This window comes from Tamandua tetradactyla, chromosome 2 (assembly GCF_023851605.1).
Source record: "Tamandua tetradactyla isolate mTamTet1 chromosome 2, mTamTet1.pri, whole genome shotgun sequence".
In the NCBI taxonomy this organism is placed as follows: domain Eukaryota; kingdom Metazoa; phylum Chordata; class Mammalia; order Pilosa; family Myrmecophagidae; genus Tamandua; species Tamandua tetradactyla.
In genome coordinates this window covers 56,393,624-56,411,980 of record NC_135328.1, presented here as the reverse complement: position 1 = coordinate 56,411,980, position 18,357 = coordinate 56,393,624, and the positions used below count along the sequence as shown (strand labels likewise).

General features: G+C 40.5%; 1 protein-coding gene and 1 long non-coding RNA gene across 5 annotated transcripts in view; one reads left to right on the top strand and one right to left on the bottom strand.

Annotated features, from left to right (window-relative positions):
- The window catches only part of LOC143673314 (uncharacterized), a 93,067-nt gene that overhangs the window by 55,629 nt on the left and 19,081 nt on the right, over positions 1-18,357 (bottom strand). The gene's annotated exons all lie outside the window — the stretch shown is intronic.
- CCDC180 (coiled-coil domain containing 180) overlaps positions 1-18,357 on the top strand; it is a 101,868-nt gene that overhangs the window by 77,642 nt on the left and 5,869 nt on the right. For all 4 annotated transcript variants that reach the window (XM_077147574.1, XM_077147592.1, XM_077147566.1 and 1 more), the window contains 5 exons: positions 5,999-6,065; positions 6,881-7,022; positions 13,375-13,535; positions 14,112-14,249; positions 14,760-14,871. In XM_077147574.1, the coding sequence (XP_077003689.1) occupies positions 5,999-6,065; positions 6,881-7,022; positions 13,375-13,535; positions 14,112-14,249; positions 14,760-14,871 (620 nt within the window). The remainder of the gene's footprint in view (positions 1-5,998; positions 6,066-6,880; positions 7,023-13,374; positions 13,536-14,111; positions 14,250-14,759; positions 14,872-18,357) is intronic.

Sequence of the window (18,357 nt, the reverse complement as noted above, 5' to 3'; positions counted from 1 at the left end):
AAACCAGGCAAAGATATTACAAAAAAAGAAAACTACAGACCAATCTCTCTAATGAATACAGATGCAAAAATCCTCAATAAAATTCTAGCAAATCGTATCCAACAACACATTAAGAGAATTATACATCATGACCAAGTAGGATTCATCCCAGGTATGCAAGGATGGTTCAACATAAGAAAATCAATTAATGTAATACACCATATCAACAAATCAAAGCAGAAAAATCACATGATCATCTCAATTGATGCAGAGAAGGCATTCGACAAGATTCAACATCCTTTCCTGTTGAAAACACTTCAAAAGATAGGAATACAAGGGAACTTCCTTAAAATGATAGAGGGAATGTATGAAAAACCCACAGCTAATATCATCCTCAATGGGGAAAAATTGAAAACTTTCCCCCTAAGATCAGGAACAAGACAAGGATGTCCACTATCACCACTATTATTCAACATTGTGTTGGAGGTTCTAGCCAGAGCAATTAGACAAGAAAAAGAAATACAAGGCATCAAAATTGGAAAGGAAGAAGTAAAACTATCACTGTTTGCAGACGATATGATACTATACGTCGAAAACCCGGAAAAATCCACAACAAAACTACTAGAGCTAATAAATGAGTACAGCAAAGTAGCAGGTTACAAGATCAACATTCAAAAATCTGTAGCATTTCTATACACTAGTAATGAACAAGCTGAGGGGGAATCAAGAAACGAATCCCATTTACAATTGCAACTAAAAGAATAAAATACCTAGGAATAAATTTAACTAAAGAGACAAAAAACCTATATAAAGAAAACTACAAAAAACTGCTAAAAGAAATCACAGAAGACCTAAATAGATGGAAGGGCATACCGTGTTCATGGATTGGAAGACTAAATATAGTTAAGATGTCAATCCTACCTAAATTGATTTACAGATTCAATGCAATACCAATCAAAATCCCAACAACTTATTTTTCAGAAATAGAAAAACCAATAAGCAAATTTATCTGGAAGGGCAGGGTGCCCCGAATTGCTAAAAGTATCTTGAGGAAAAAAAACGAAGCTGGAGGTCTCGTGCTGCCTGACTTTAAGGCATATTATAAAGCCACAGTGGTCAAAACAGCATGGTATTGGCATAAAGATAGATATATCGACCAATGGAATCGAATAGAGTGCTCAGATATAGACCCTCTCATCTATGGACATTTGATCTTTGATAAGGCAGTCAAGCCAACTCACCTGGGACAGAGCAGTCTCTTCAATAAATGGTGTCTAGAGAACTGGATATCCATATGCAAAAGAATGAAAGAAGACCCATCTCTCACACCCTATACAAAAGTTAACTCAAAATGGATCAAAGATCTAAACATTAGGTCTAAGACCATAAAACAGCTAGAGGAAAATGTTGGGAGATATCTTATGGATCTTACAACTGGAGGCGGTTTTATGGACCTTAAACCTAAAGCAAGAGCACTGAAGAAGGAAATAAATAAATGGGAACTCCTCAAAATTAAACACTTTTGTGCATCAAAGAACTTCATCAAGAAAGTAGAAAGACAGCTTTCACAATGGGAGACAATATTTGGAAATGATATATCAGATAAAGGTCTAGTATCCAGAATTTATAAAGAGATTGTTCATCTCAACAACAAAAAGACAGCCAACCCAATTACAAAATGGGAAAAAGACCTGAACAGACACCTATCAGAAGAGGAAATACAAATGGCCAAAAGGCACATGAAGAGATGCTCAATGTCCCTGGCCATTAGAGAAATGCAAATCAAAACCACAATGAGATATCATCTCACACCCACCAGAATGGCCATTATCAACAAAACAGAAAATGACAAGTGCTGGAGAGGATGCGGAGAAAGAGGCACACTTATCCACTGTTGGTGGGAATGTCAAATGGTGCAACCACTGTGGAAGGCAGTTTGGCGGTTCCTCAAAAAGCTGAATATAGAATTGCCATACGACCCAGCAATACCATTGCTGGGAATCTACTCAAAGGACTTAAAGGCAAAGACACAAACGGACATTTGCACACCAATGTTTATAGCAGCGTTATTTACAATTGCAAAGAGATGGAAACAGCCAAAATCTCCATCAACAGAAGAGTGGCTAAACAAACTGTGGTATATACATACGATGGAATACTATGCAGCTTTAAGACAGGATAAACTTATGAAGCATGTAATAACATGGATGGACCTAGAGAACATTATGCTGAGTGAGTCTAGCCAAAAACTAAAGGACAAATACTGTATGGTCCCACTGATGTGAACAGACATTCGAGAATAAATTTGGAATATGTCCTTGATAACAGAGTCCAGCAGGAGGTAGAAACAGGGTAAGATAATGGCCAATTGGAGTTGAAGGGATACAGACAGTGTAACAGGACTACATACAAAAACTCAAAAATGGACAGCACAATAATACCTAATTGTAAAGTAATCATGTTAAAACACTGAATGAAGCTGCATCTGAGATATAGGTTTTTGTTTTGTTTTGTTTTGATTTTACTATTATTACTTTTATTTTTTTCTCTATATTAACATTCTATATCTTTTTCGGTTATGTTGCTAGTTCTTCTAAACCAATGCATATGTACTAAGAAATGATGATCATGCATCTATGTGATGATGTTAAGAATTAATGATTGCATATGTAGAATGGTATGATCTCTAAATGTTGGGTTAATTTCTTTTTTTCCGTTAATTAAAAAAAAAAAAAAGAGAGAGAAGGGATAATTGGAGCTGAAGGGATACAGACTGTACAACGGGACTGGATATAAAAACTCAGAAATGGACAGCACAATACTACCCAATTGTAATGCAATTATGTTAAAACACTGAATGAAGCTGCATGTGAGGTATAGGTTTTTTGTTTTTGTTTTTGTTTTTGTTTTTTTTTCTTTCTATTGTTTTAATTCTTATTCTGTTGTCTTTTTATTTCTTTTTCTAAATCGATGCAAATGTACTAAGAAATGATGAATATGCAACTATGTGATGTTATTAAGAATTACTGATTGTACATGTAGATTGGAATGATTTCTAATTGTTTTGTTAATTCTTTTTTTAATTAATTAAAAAAAAAGAATATATTGGAGATGAAGTTACATGAGGAAAAATACATGAAATTAAAATAGTAAGGAAATGATAAAAAGAAAGACAAAAAAAAAATTCCAGGTAAAGCAGCAGTATCAAAAGTACAGGAATGTGCCCAGTGTGAAGATGAAGCAAAGTACAATGTCATGCAGTCTGGAAACATTACAGAATGGAAACAGTGTCTGTCATAGTAAGTGCTCAGTGAAATAATTTAATATAACAAAGAAAAATGCACTTTCCACAAACTTTAGGATCATTCTCTTTGAATAGCACAGGGTCTGTAAAATTATACCAAAGGAAACAATGTATGCCCAAACATATAATTGGTTCTGCAGTCATATTTATATAGTCAAAACAATATGATTTTCAATGTAATCAACATGCAGCATGGAAAATAAACTTGAGTTACTGAAGAGAAAAAAAAAAAAAAAAAAGAGTTCAATGGCAAGCAGCCAAAAACATTCTAGTAAATAATATCAACAAAGGATCCAGGTTTTTTAAAATTGGAACCTAGCAAACTGGTAAGGAAACTGTGAGAATAGAGTAGAAAGGGGAGAGTTTTGAAGAGACCACACCCAAAGAAGGAAATACAATTAGGAACAAACACATGGAGAGACACTCAGCCTCATTAGAATGCAAAGAAATGAAAGGCGAACACATCCATTCTGTGTTTGGCCTGAGAATAACCAGTCCATGGGTGGATTTTAATGGAAGTTCCTAGCTTGGGTGGTGAAGGAGGATGGAGGGTCCCTCCCACATGCAATGGGTGGGAGGTCACAGTGTGCAGTCTTTCCAGAAAGCAATTTGGCAAGGTATAGTGAAATAATGAAAGCCATAAAAATCATGCCTTTGGCACATTTTAGGTCTTTCTCCCAAGGAAATAATACTACCAAGAAGAAAAAACTGCACAAAGACATTCCACGCAATCCATTAATTAATTAATTAATTTTTGCATTGGCAGGCACCGGGAATCAAACCCGGATCTTCAAGACGACAGGCGAGAACTCTGCCACTGAGCCACCATTGCCCGCCCTCTATGCAATACTTTCTTTTCAATGTTTTTTATTGTGAAATATAACATAAATGCAAAGCAAAGAGAGAAAAAAGCAATAATTTTAGAAGCATACTTCAACAATATTTACAGACCAGATCCCAGAGTTTGTCATGGGCTACCATTCCACCATCTCAGATTCTTTCCTTCAAGCTACTCCAAACCACTGGAAGCTAGAAGTAATATTAATATAGTGATTCATTCAGCAGTCATACTCGTTTGTTAAATCCTATTTTCTTTGTTATACCTTTTCCTTCTCCTTTGATTCTTTTCCCAATCTGTAGGGATCTTTGAACAATGCCCATACTCAATTTTTCATGTTTAATAGGGGTGTTTACACTAAAGAATAGGGAAATGTGATTAATTAATAATCTTGGAGAGGCTGGTTCCTCTGGGTTTCTGGGTTTATCTGACCTAGGAACCCTCTGGAAATTATATGTTCCAGGAAAGCAAACTACTGCATGAAACTTTCATAGAGTCTCAGTTTAAGCCCTAGGTATTCTTAAGAGTTAACAGGAGGGTGGGCCACGGTGGCTTAGCAGGTAGAGTTCTTGCCTGCCATGCCAGAGACGCAGGTTCGATTCCTGCTTCCTGCCCATGCAAAAAACAAACAAACAAAAGAGTTAACAGGAGTGATACTGATTGGGGTAGCAAACCATGGCAATTAGCACTATTTAACTGAAGCTTGCCTAAGAGTAGCCTCCAGAATAGCCTCTTGACTCCATTTGATCTCTCTTGGCCATTGATGCCTTATTTTATTACACTTCTTTCCCCCTTTTGGTCTGGAAGGCATTGCCAATCCCATGGTGCCAGGGCCAGATGCATCCCCAGGAGCCACACTCCACAACTGCCAAGAAGGCTTTCACCTGTGAATGTCTGTGCAATATTTTTTATGCTAGTTAAAAATAGGGGAAATGGGTTCAACTCCCAGTGCCTGCCCCCCCGCCAAAAAAGGGGAAAAAAAACCTAAAGTTCCAAAAATATGGGATTGCTCAGTAAACTATGATGCATACATGCATTATGATGTTATTCAGCCATTTAAATTCTGCTGGTTCACAGTGAACCAGCAGAACAGTTTGTCAGATACACAATAACCAATTATGACCAATTTTTAAAAGCCTGAAATAATAGCAGAAAAAAATACACTAAAATATAAACCATGATTGTCTCTAAATAATTAGCTTTTCTTGGCATTAGTTTTTCCTCCTTGTGTTTCAAAATTTTTTTAATTATGATGAATAAATTTTAAATGAGAAGATCAAATGACCTATCAATGTATATTTTAGAGATTTGACCAACAGCGATGTGTGTGTACAGCAGGCCATGCAGCACTTCATAATTAGAGATCATGAAAAATTAAGAGTATAAGCAGTTCTAGTGCATCTGTACCCTTACTACCCTTGGACTTTTGAAGCACTGACACATCCTCCTGTGGGAGATGCTGTAAGGCTGAAATGTACTCTGAAAGCAAATGAGCCAGGTGGTTAGGAAGTAGCCCTGAGCTGGGATCTGAGGAAGAGCAGGAATGAACATGATCCAGAGGAAATAAGCAGTGTATTTTAGAGAGGGGACTAACATGTCCAAAGGCCCTGGGGCAGGAATAAGTAATGGTGTGGGGCCCAAGGAAGATCAAAATAGAGCAGAGAAGCTTGAAGCGACTCAAATCCAGCTTGTGCCTTACAAGAAGCATCACACTTGACAAGTAGAAATGTTAGGTAGGAACATCCTTGGGCATCAGATGTACTGGCCACCCCCAATTCTGGCTGGGCATCTGAGTGCTCAGAAGGGACCTGTTTAGTTCTGTTCATGTTGGTGGGTCTTGACAAGGCCCCTCAAGGGTCTCCCTCATTGTCTTGCAGGCATTTTAAAGGGATCATCCTGTCCCTCCTCTGGGAAAGCAATGAGCAGCTGCTGAGCATCATCGAGGTGAGAGCAGGCTGCTTGCGGGCCTCTGCCTGCCCTTCTACCATCATTGGCCACTTTCCCAGCTGTCTCTGCCTCCTCAAGTCTGCTAATAATGGCAGTGGTGGAGGGGGAGAGATAAAGGGGGTTCCTCCCACCACCATCATGGCTACCAGCTTCTGTCACCTCATTGGGTATATTTTCAGCCTAGAAACTAAGCTCATTCATTTAGCATTCATTCACTTATTCATTCATTCAGTTCCCGCATGTTCATTTGATACTGACTATATGTCAGTTACTGAGTGTCCCAAGAGGAACAAGCCCAGCCTCTTTCCCTAAGCCCAGCCCTCAGCAGGGAGGCAGATGAATACAGCAGGGCACAGGGAGACAGGTGGGCTGTGGAAGCAGACCCCTGGGTTGGGGGGGCCTCCTGTAGGAGCTGCCCAGCACCCTGTTCAGCATACCTGGTACAGGATATCTGTGCATTTTCCTGTTTGCTTCCTTCTGGCCTGGGGTCCTGCAGGGCAGAGTCCTCTGCCTCATCCATCTTTGTGACCCATGGCTTACTGCCCAGCTTGGTGCTTCATTGTAAGCTTTTAAACCTGGGCATGGAATTGAAATTCCACTTATTTGGGTATTGGATTCTGCCATTCATTTACTCAAGTAATACTGCAAGCCAGCTCTGGGCCTTTCATTGGATAGTGGTGAAAAGGGCAGGAAGGAAGGAAGACTGTCCCTGGCCTAGGGGACAACACAGGGGTGTCAAGCTGTGAGCAGGGTGGGGGATACCAGCAGCATGGGGAATGTCCTCTTACACGGTGCCCAACCCTCTCCTGCAGGAGTTTTATCGCAAAGAGAAGCGCCCAATCACCAGGCCCGACTGCATGTATGAAACCTTTGACCAATGCGCAGACAGCATCAGCAAAAAGATCCTGGAATACCAGACCCAGACGGATGAGTACCATAACTCCTGCCTCATAGGTGAGTGCCATGGGGCAGGCGGGCCTTGCAGTCTGGCATGAAGCCAGGGTCTAGATGGAGCTAGGAGGGGGCCTCACAGCCTGCAAAATACCCTCCTGTCTTGGAAGTTCCTGAGGGAGGCATATAAGTGCTCCCTGTGAAAAGCCAAAATCTTGGAATTTAATGGAAGATTTGAAAAATAATAATAATTTCTACTTTTCTTGAAAAATATAGTGTACCACTAAAAATAGTTTGTTTTTTCTACAGATACTTGTACTGTATGCCCAGCCTGTGCTGAGCTGACAATAAACCTGGTAGATTCAGCCTAGTGAAGAACAGGGACCAAAGAATGGGTGATTAACTGCATCTTGCCATTTATATTTATTATGATGTCATAAAGGAGCTGTAAAAACACACCCACTGTCCCACCACTATGTCCATTCTCCATGACCCTCTGCCACCTTTGTCCATAGCCTTATGTGCTTTATGCAGTTATAAGTCCTAATTATTCCTCTTCTAATGAGGGGTCCCCAGAACCCATGACAGGCCTGCTGTTAGTTGAGAGGTGGCATGGTAGAAAAAGGAGATGATTAGGAGCCAGCCATATCTGGGTTCAAGAACCTGCACTGCATTCTCCTTGCCTTATCCCAGCCATATGACCTTGGACAAGTCACCTTGCCTCTCTGAGCTTCACTTTCCTCATCTATAAATGGAGCTCATAACACCTACCATGGAAATTTTTTGATGACTCAATTCCTCCTTCTCCCCCTTGCACAGACTTTTCATCCTCAGGGAAAGTAATCAGTGGCAGCTCTTACTACTGGAGCTGAATGACTGGAATTGAAACTATTAAGAGTATTTTTTTCTCTAGCTCAAATTTCCCCTGGTGAACTCAGTGGGATTCCATCTGTTTGGTTTGAACAAGATTATATACCTTAGAAAAGCCATTTTTTAATCCTGATCCAATCTTGTGGAGGCAGCTTCTTTTCCAGCACTGCAGGCTGGAAATTTGATTAGATTATATCCACTAAGATGTGGCGTGCCCAATTGTGTTTATTAACCTTGGATTAGAGGGAGATGTGACTTCACCCATTCCAGGTGGGTCTTGATTAGTTTGCTGGAATCCTTTTAAAAGAGGAAGCATTTTGAAAAAGGCTTCCAAGAGAGCAGAGCCACGACAGACCCATGAGAACCATGAGATCCCACGCAGCCAGAGACCTTCGGCAATGAAGGAAAATGCCCCTAGGGGAACTTCATGAAACAAGAAGCCTGGAGAGAAAGCTAGCAGACATTCCCATGTTTGATTGTGCCTTTCCAGTCGAGAGAGAAACCCTGAATTTCATCAGCCTTTCCTGAGTAAAGGTAACCTCTTGTTAGTGCCTTAAATTGAATATTTTTACAGACTTGCTTTAATTGGGACATTTTCATAGCCTTAGAAATGTAAATTTGCAACATAATAAATGCCATTCTGTTCTATTTCTGGTATGTAGCATTCCACAGCTAGCAAAGTAGAAAACCATCCTATATGATAGTCCTTGGGAAAAAAAAAGATTCAGAGGACAAAGAGAGGTTTAGGAAATGCTATAGATTATGTCCTCTCTGGTATATTACAATTCACATTAAATAGAGACTTCCATTTGCCAATGTTTGTCAGTCCATGTACCCTGACCAATTTTCCCACTGAAAACATGCAAGAATGCTGGATAAAATATTTTGTGTGATAAAATATTTTAAATGTATTGATGAGCTCAGTGCAAAATAAAAAATAAAGGCCAAAAAGTAAGTGAAAATAGGAATCCTGAGAGAGAAATTAGGTGGTAACTCTGTAAGTCTTGAGCTTCTCTTTTCATAATCTGCAGGAAATTAGGAAGAAAATTTCCCAATTTTGTTCTCAGGGGGGACCCAAGGAAGGAATTCTAAAAGGAGACAAACCACATAAAGCTGGGACCCCAAAGGGTTTTGAGACCAGAGTCACTAACCTTGATACTAGGTGAAGACGAAAAAAACAACAACTCCAGTGAGAATCAATAATTACAAACTATCTCTTATATGTTTCTAAATCTGAATTCACACATTATAGATAATCCAAAAGCCCTAAGCCCTCACTTTGGTTTAATATGACCTTCAGTTAGTGCCCAGATGCTTGGTAAAGACATGTGCAAATCTTCTCTAGAGAAACCCACCTTCAATTCTAGGCCTCCATGAATTCCAACAAATAAAATGCCAAGAAAAAGAGTTCAGAGTAAAAACAAAGAAACAATATTCCTTGAGCAAGAGGCAGCAGAATCAGACCAACAAAGATTTTAGATATTGAAAGTATCAGAGATGCAGAATAAAAACTAATATACATATTAGTTAAATAAAAGAGGGAGTTGAAAATACAAGTGAGGAGGAAGAGACTATTAAAATGACCAATTATATGTGAAAAAGATCCAAATAGAGTTTCTATAAAGGAAATTGAAGTTTTAAAATTATAAATGATTTTATTACCAGGTTACACATAGCTGAAGGTAGAATCAATGAACTGAAAGGTAGATCTGAAGAAAATATCCAGAATGACGCACAGCAGCACAAAAAAATAAACACATGGGAGAATGGTGAAGAGATATGGATGAAAGAAGTCTAACACATGGCCATGTGGCTGTCCAGAGAAAGAGAAAAGATCCTAGTGCTGAGTCAATATCTGAAGAGATAAGGGCTGAAGATTTTCCAGAACTGCTGTAAGACAGTGCATTTTAAATGAGCTGACAAGTCTTACAGAGTAAAGAAGAAAGAAGCCCTTTGAACTTGTCTGAGTACTTTCTACACTAATTTGACCATGGGATCCTATTTTGGTTTGCTAAAGTCTGCAGGAATGCAATATACCAGAAATGGAGCAGCTTTTAAAAAGGGAATTTATTTCATTATAAGTTTACAATTCTAAGGCCAGAAAAATTTCCAAACTAAGGCATCCAGAGAAAGATATCTTGAGTCAAGAAAGGGCTGATGCAAGAGATAGAAACAACCCAAATGTCCCTTAACAGATGAGTGGCTAAACAAGCAGTGGTATATATATACGATGGAATATTACGCATATGTAAGAAAGAATAAAGTCATGAAGCATGTAACAATGTGGGTGAACCTTGAAGACATTATACTGAGTGAAATTAGCCTGAAACAAAAAGACAAATACTGTATGGTCTCATTAATATGAACTAACATTAATGAATGAACTTGGAGAAGTGAAGTTAAGAACACAGGTTACAAGGAGATGGAAATAGGGTAGAGATTGGGCAATTAGTGCTGAAGGAATAGAGATTGTGCATCAGGACTGATGGTAAAAATTCAGAAATGGATAGCACAATACTACCTGATTGTAGCACAATAATATAAGTACACTGAATGAAGCTGAATGTGAGTATGATTGAGGGAGAAGGGCTGGGAGCACATATGAAACCAGAAGGAAAGATAGAGGGTAAAGACTGAGACAGTATAATTTAAGAATGCCTAAAGTGGACAATGATGATGATTAAATGTACAAATAAAAAAACATTTTTTGCATGAGGGAGAACAAATGAACATCAATAGTGCAGGGTGTTGAAAATAGATGGTATATGGAAAAAGTACAATCAATGCAAGCTAAGGTCTGTAGTCAACAGAAACATTGTAATATGCTTCCAGTGAATGTAATAAAGGCATTATGCCAAAACTAAATGTCAACAGTCGGGGGTTGGTGGGGCATGAGGAAGGGGTGTGCATTCTTTGTGGAAGAAAAGGAAATGTCTTTGCATAGATTATGGTGGCAAAGGCATGTTTATACACTCAAGTTGGACTTTATGATTTGTGAATAAAACTGTTTTAAAATGAACAGAGAGAAACAAATGCTAGAGAAAATGTGGAGAAAGAGATGTACCTATTCACTGTCAGTGGGGAAACAGAGTTGCAGCCCCTTGAAGGGGCTCCACAGAAGGCTAGGGCTTGGGTTGCCATATGATCCTGAAACCCCCTTGCTCAGTGTATACCTGGAGGAACTGAGTGTGTGGACATGAGTGGACATTTGCACACTGGTGTTTATGGTGTTAGTGTTCCCAATCCACAATGGATGGATGTGGCATAAGGGTACAATGACTGAGGAATGGAAGGGGGAACTATGGTGTACATATATAATGAACTACTTAGAGGCCACAAGAAGGAATGAAGTTGGGAGGTGTGCAACTAGGTGTATGACCTTAAGGACTTATGTTGAATGAAATGTCAGGAAAAAAAGACAAATATTATCAGGCCTCAATCATATGGACTAACTACCATATAAAAATTCAGTGAACTGAATCAAGAACATGGGTTATCAGGTTGAGGCCTGTTGCAAAGGGTCCTAGATTGTAAGCTCTTTCAGCAGTCAAATATATTCAGGAGGTATAACTGTTATTTCTAATTCTGAGATATACTGAGCTGTTTATGTTTATAGCGTGGTTGTTCCCAGAAATTTAGGATATTTACGTGAAACCTGAGACTCAGAGTTAGAGTTCTGAAGCTATGAGAGTCAGCAGTACTCCATACAGGAACTGTCTAAAAAGTTGAAAAAGTGATCAAATGTTGAATAGAGATATGAATGAAGCTAATCTGGATAGGACTATGTATATCAGAATACGGGGTAAAGGATGATATTGTCCATATCTTAAAACTTGAACTTCTGTGTGAGACTAAAGGAAGAGATGTTTATTTGGGGTAGTGCATTTCCTAATTTAACTTGTATGGTCAGTTTAGTTTAACACCATAAGTACATGGACTCTTGAATAGGGCATGAGATTTTGTTGGTTTGTCCAGGTTAACGTGATGCCGATATATCCCAGAGTAATTTGGGCAGTGAATAAAGAAGTATTTGCAAAGTCCCCTTGGGAGACTGGGGAGAAAGGAAGTATTCAACTTCCCCATTTGGAGAATTTCTGATATTCTCACAAGCAGTGGGGACAACCAAATCAATAGGCCGAACCTTCAATCTTGGGGTTTACCCCTTTGAAACTTCTTCCTGCAAATCTTAGGCCTACTTAAAATTAGGCCTAAGAGTCACCCCTAGAGAACCTCATTTGTTGCTCAGATGTGGCCTCTTGCTCTAAGCCAACTAGGCAGGTGAACTCACTGCCCTCTCTCCTATGTTGGACATGACTCCCAAGAGTATGCATCTCCCTAGCAATGTGGGATAGAAATCCCAGGATGAGCCGGGACCTGGCATCAAGGGATTGAGAAAGCTTTCTTGACCAAAAGGGGGAAGGGAGAAATGAGACAAAATAAAGTTTCAGTGGCTGAGAGACTTCAAATAGAATTGAGAGGTTATCTTGGAGGTTATTCTTATGCATTATATAGATATCTCTTTTTAGTTTATAGTGTGTTGGAGTTGGCTGGAGGGAAGTACCTGAAACTGTTGAGCTGTGTTCCAGTAGTATTGATTCTTGAGTATAATTGTATGAAGATATAATTTTTACAATGTGACTGTGTGATTGTGAAAACCTTCTGTCTGATGCTCCTTTTATCCAGGGTATGGACTGATGAGTAAAAAATATGGATATAAATAAATAAATAAATAATAGGGAGGACAAAGGGTAAAATAAATACTAGTGGTCAATGAGAGGGAGGGGCAAGGGGTATGGTACATATGAGTTTTTTCTTTTTTCTTCTTGTTTATTTTTCTGGAGTGATGTCTATGTTTGAAGAATGATCATGGTGATGAATGCACAGCTGTGTGATGTTATTGTGACCCATGACTGTATACCATGTATGGAATGTATATATGTGAAGAGTTCTCAGTATAAATATTTAAAAAAGAAAAGAAAGGGCTGATAACTTTCAGGTTTCTCTCTCAGCTGGGAAGGCACATAGTGATGTCTGCTAGCTTTTTCTCCTGGCATCTACAAACAGCTTCACCGGGGACGTTTTCTTTCTGCATCTCCAAACATCTCTACCTCTGTCAGCTCTGTTGGCTCTAAAGCTTTTTTCCAAAATGGTTCCCTCTTTAAGGACTCTAGTAAGAGACCCTGCCTTGAGTGGGTGGAGCACATCTCCTTGGAAACCACCTAATCAACAGGTGCCACCCACAGTTAGGTGGGTCACATCTCCATGGACACAACTTAGTCAAAAAGATTCCACCCAGCAATCCTGTTTCAACAGGATTAAAGAACATGGCTTTTCTGGGGTACTCAACAGTTTCAAACCAGCACAGACTCCTTCTGATGGAATAGCTATTACCACTTTGTAGACCAAGTTTTTTCCATTGGGAAACTGCTTCGAACCTTCATTGAGGAGCCAGTGATATGATTCTGCGCTGATACCTCAGCAATTTGATTCTGCGCTGTCCTCTCCCCTGTGCCTCCACACTTCACCCCACCCCCCATTCCTGCAGAATTACGGATTCAGCTGAGGAGATTTGAGGAGCTGTTGCCCCAGGTGTGTTGGCTGGTGATGGAGAAGTTCAAGGATCACCACTGGAAAAATTTTTGTGCCTCCATTAATGAGATCCGGGAGCAGTTCCAGGAGCAGCAGAAGCAGCTGGAGAAAGCTAAGGTGAGTACTTACCCAGGGCTAAGCACTCCTACTCCAAGGCCAGGGATTTGGGAAGTTCAGAACTGGAGGCAGGACGTGTGTAGGGCCAAGTGCCTGAGAAGGTGGGCCAGGCTTGAGATTGTTGGATGTAGGCTGAGGGAGGCAAGGCATTGGAGAAATGAGAACTGAGCCAACTGCATCTTCATAGAAGTCATTCACTAAATTCCTTGGATTTCATGTGTGGTCAGCTGGTCTCAGTGTGATGATGGTCACATTGAGAGCAATGATGATTTTCCACACTCCTTGAAGCCTGTAAGACGTGGATGCTACTGATTTTGTTGGACTAACACCCTGATTGTTCTTGGGCAGATACTTGGCTCCCTATCTCCTTATCTTTCAGAATCAGCTTCAGCCATGCCCCATCTTGCCTTCTCTACTGCTCCTCTGCCCATTCACAGCCCCTCAGGTGCCCAGGTCAGGGACTAGATCATTCTGGTTGGGTCTGTAATTGGCAGATGACATGGGCCAGTGACTTTGTGGTCCTGACCCCAAGACCTGATCAAACTCCTTGCTGATTTCTGAATTGTTTGATTAAAGGATGAAAATGCCCAGAAGCTCCATCCAAATCTTGGACACCCCACAAATGCCCAAGAAATGGAGTCTCTATGCCAAGAAGAAGAGAAGAGGCAGGAAGAGCTGCATAGCGCCATTGAGGGCTACAGGGAGAAGCTCGAGGTCAGTAATGCCATCAACTCCCCAAGTCTGCGCTCTGAGGCCTGAAAGATTGCCCAATTTATAACCTCCCCGCACACATACACACAGTGCTGAACATGTTCCTTGCTGGTACCCTCACCACAGAGGGGCATAAAAATGGGCAAGTCTTTTAGGTGAAAGTAGTCATTGTTAGCTGTCTTAACCTGCATTTCCTTGATTTCTAAATTGATTAATTAAAAAATTATGAAAGCGGAGAACATTTTTTTGTTCAAGATCCAAGACTAGTTTTATTTCCTTTTGTGTGAAATGTCTGAGTCCCTTGGTCATTTCTGCATCATTTCTTATCTTCAAGTCAAATCACCTCAAGGGCGATGCCTTCTGACAGAGGACCAGATGCTGGGTTAACTCGGACACAACTGACACAATGGTCTGGTCTCATCTGCCCCAGAGCACCACCAACCCCTTCCTCAGACTGCTTTTTGAGAAACTTCCTCTCCCTGTAACACTGGGCCTCATCCATGTTTCCTCCAGGAAATTACGAAGAAGTATGGCCGGCTTTTCATAGCCAGTCTGGCCACCTTCACAGAGAAATTCCTGCTGCAATTGGATGAAGTGGTCACCATCGATGACATCCAAGTGGCAAGTAAGGAGCATGGCCAGCCCCGTGCCCTGGACCAGGAGGTCAGTGAGGGTGGGGCAGGGAATCTACTTTGGGCCCAACTATACCAGAGCGCAGACTGATTCTTCCATTGAGGTGACAGATTAATTTTTGTTTTCATTAAAATATGACAGGTTTTATTAAAAAGACAAATCCAAGATGGATCAAATGTTAAATTTTATAAATGAAACCCTAAGAGTAAATATTTTTATAATCTTGGAGTGTTCTAGTTTGCTAGCTGCCAGAATGCAACACACCAGAGATGGATTGGCTTTTAATAAAAGGGGATTTATTTCATTAGTTCTTCAGAGGAAAGGCAGCTAACTTTCAACTGAGGTTCTTTCTTATGTGGGAAGGCACAGGGTGGTCTCTGCTGGCCTTCTCTCCAGGCCTCTGGGTTCCAACAACTTTCCCTGGGGTGATTTCTTTCTGCATCTCCAAAGGCCTGGGCTGAGCTGCAAGTGCTGAGATGAGGTATGCTAAGCTGCTTGGGCTGTGCTACGTTGAGCTCTCTCATTTAAGCACCAGCCAATTAAATCAAACATCATTCATTGCAGCAGGCTCGCCTCCTAGCTAACTGCAGATGTAATCAGCAACAGATGAGGTTCATGTACCATTGGCTCATGTCCACAGCAACAGAACTAGGTGCCTTCACCTGGCCAAGTTGACAACTGAATCTAACTACCACATGTCCACCCCTTGTCAACTTGGCAACTACACGCATCACCTTAAACAATATTAAGGTGCAAAGAGTTCTCTTCTGGCTGTGGACCTGTGAATCTCAAAACAAGTTGTTTGGTGTCAATATTGCAAAGGAGGACATTCACAGGATACAGGTTTTCATTTCCACAGGGAGAAATTGGAAGAAACACAGATGTAAAACCTGCAGGGCAAGCGCCATGGGATTTCAAAGTCTGAAAGTCATTTATCCTTCGGCTTTAGAAAGTGGCAGTCCCACCCTTTCCAAGGGCATATGCAGTGGCCCGCCTCTTTCCAAATCAACCTCAGGGAACATCAAGGAGACCACCTTTTTCTTGGCTCCACTCTTTCCAGGCATTGGGGCCACGCCTGGGCTCTCTGCCATTTCCAGGGCACACGCTCAACCCCTCCATGTGGTGGCAGCCAGGCTCTCCCCAGTCCCCTAAGGAGCATGCTGCACCTTCTCCAAGGCCTGAGGCTGCAAGACTCTTCCACTGCAATAAGGTGGGAGACTCATTCTTGCCCTTCAGGGTAAACTCACCCTCTCCATGTATATGGGTGGGTCCGCTCTCCTGGCTGAGTTTTCTTGGCTTCAGACCCGAGCTTCCATGGTTCTCACTCTGTAAACTCCAATTTTTCCCTTTGTGTCCCCCTTTGTCCAGATTAGCAGTTGTTCCATTTACACCAACAGTCTCTTCAAGCACTCCAGGACTTCCCCATCATTCTCTTCACAGTTCCTCCCAAATCTTCCCGTTAGCCATCCAAAAAACTGTTCCAACATATCAAGTATTTGCAAACTGCAGCAGCACTCCACTCTCCAGTATCAAAATCTGTCCTAGTTTGCTCGCTGCCAGAATGCAACACACCAGAGATGGATTGGCTTTTAATAAAAGGGGATTTGTTTGGTTAGTTCTTCAAAGGAAAGGCAGCTAACTTTCAACTGAGGTTCTTTCTTACGTGGGAAGGCACAAGGTGTTCTCTGCTGGCCTTCTCTCCAGGCTTCTGGGTTCCAACAACTTTCCCCAGGATAATTCCTTTCTGCATCTTCATAGGCCTGGGCTGAGCTGTGAGTGCCAAGATAAGGTATGCTGAGCTGCTTGGGCTGTGCTACGTTGAGCTTTCTCATTTAAGCACCAGCCAATTAAGTTAAACATTCATTGCAGCAGGCACACCTCCTAGCCGACTACAGATGTAATCAGCAACAGATGAGGTTCACGTACCATTGGCTCATGTCCGCAGCAACAGAACTAGGTACCTTCACCTGGCCAAGCTGACAACTGAATATAACTACCACATGGAGTAAGGATGGCTTTTCCAAGTATGAGGTGAGAGCCAGAAGCCATAAAAGAAATGACAGTCACTTTCCTGTGGCCAAAACTAAAAAATTGAAAGATAAACCACAATCTGGGAAAAGTGTTCCTAATAACCCTCAGGTCAGAGAAGGTATTAAAGTCCCTCTTGTACAAAGACTTAAAAATAAGTAAATAAATAAAGGAACAAAGGACAAACACATGTACTTCAAAAGAGAAGCAATACATATGGCCAGGAAAGGTAAAAGATGCTCGACCTCACCGATGGTGAAAAATGCACATGTAACCATTATTGAGATGTCATTTTCCCCCAACATACTTACAAGGTTTTTAAGTTTACAGCACTGGTGAGAATGTGAGGAAGTACCACCAGTACACCAGATGACCTTGGCAGAAGTGTGCATTGCAACTGCTGTCTTGGAGAACCATTTGGCAGTATCTGTCAAACTTCTAAGCATCTATTCTTGTGTCCTAGCAGTTCTAATCCTAGGAATTTATCCGACAGAAATAGTTGCAGAGTTTTTCAAAATATGTTTTTTTCAAAAATATTTATCACAGTGTTATTTAAAATAATAAAGAATTGGAAACAATCTGAATATCCATATACAGGGGATTGGATAAATAAGTCCAATACACATTCTAAGCAGACTGTCAAATGCTGAAGAGAAGCAGAAAGTCCTGAAAGCAGCAAGAGAAAGCAATGTACTACTTACAAGGGAACCACATAAGACTGAATTCTGACTACTCAGCGGGCGCCATGGAGGCAAGAAGGCAATGGTATGGTATATTTAAGATTCTGAATGAAAAATATTTCCAGCCAAGAATTCTTTATCCAGCCAAGTTGTCCTTCAAAATTGAGGGGGAGATTAAAATCTTCTCAAACAAAGGCTGAGATAGGTCACCAAGAGACCTGCCCTACAAGAAATAGTTAAGAGTACTGTAAGCTGAAAAAAAAAAAAAACCAAAAAGGAGAGGGAGGTCTGGAAGAGGGCATGGATTGATAAGAAGAGAGAAAGGGAAAAGAATATATAGATCTGACAAATAGGGATAAAGTGGTAGATTCAAGAACTGCCTTTACAGTAATAACCTCAAATGTTAATGGAATAAACCCATCAATTAAAACATACAGATTGGTAGAATGGAATAAAAAGTATGATCCATCTAAATGTTGTTTACAAGAGACTCATCTTAGACCCAAGGATATAAATAGATTGAAAGCAAAAGATCTTCTATGTAAGCTGTAACCAAAAGAAGGCAAGAGTAGCTATACTAGTATCAGATAAAATCAACTTCTAAATGTGAAGATGTCATAAAAGACATGGAAGGACACTACCTATTACTAAAAAGGACAATTCATCAAGAAGAAATAACTATCATAAATGTTTATGCCCCAAACAAGGAGCCACAAAGTACATAAGACAAATATTGGCAAAACTGAAGGGAGCAATAGACATTTCAACAA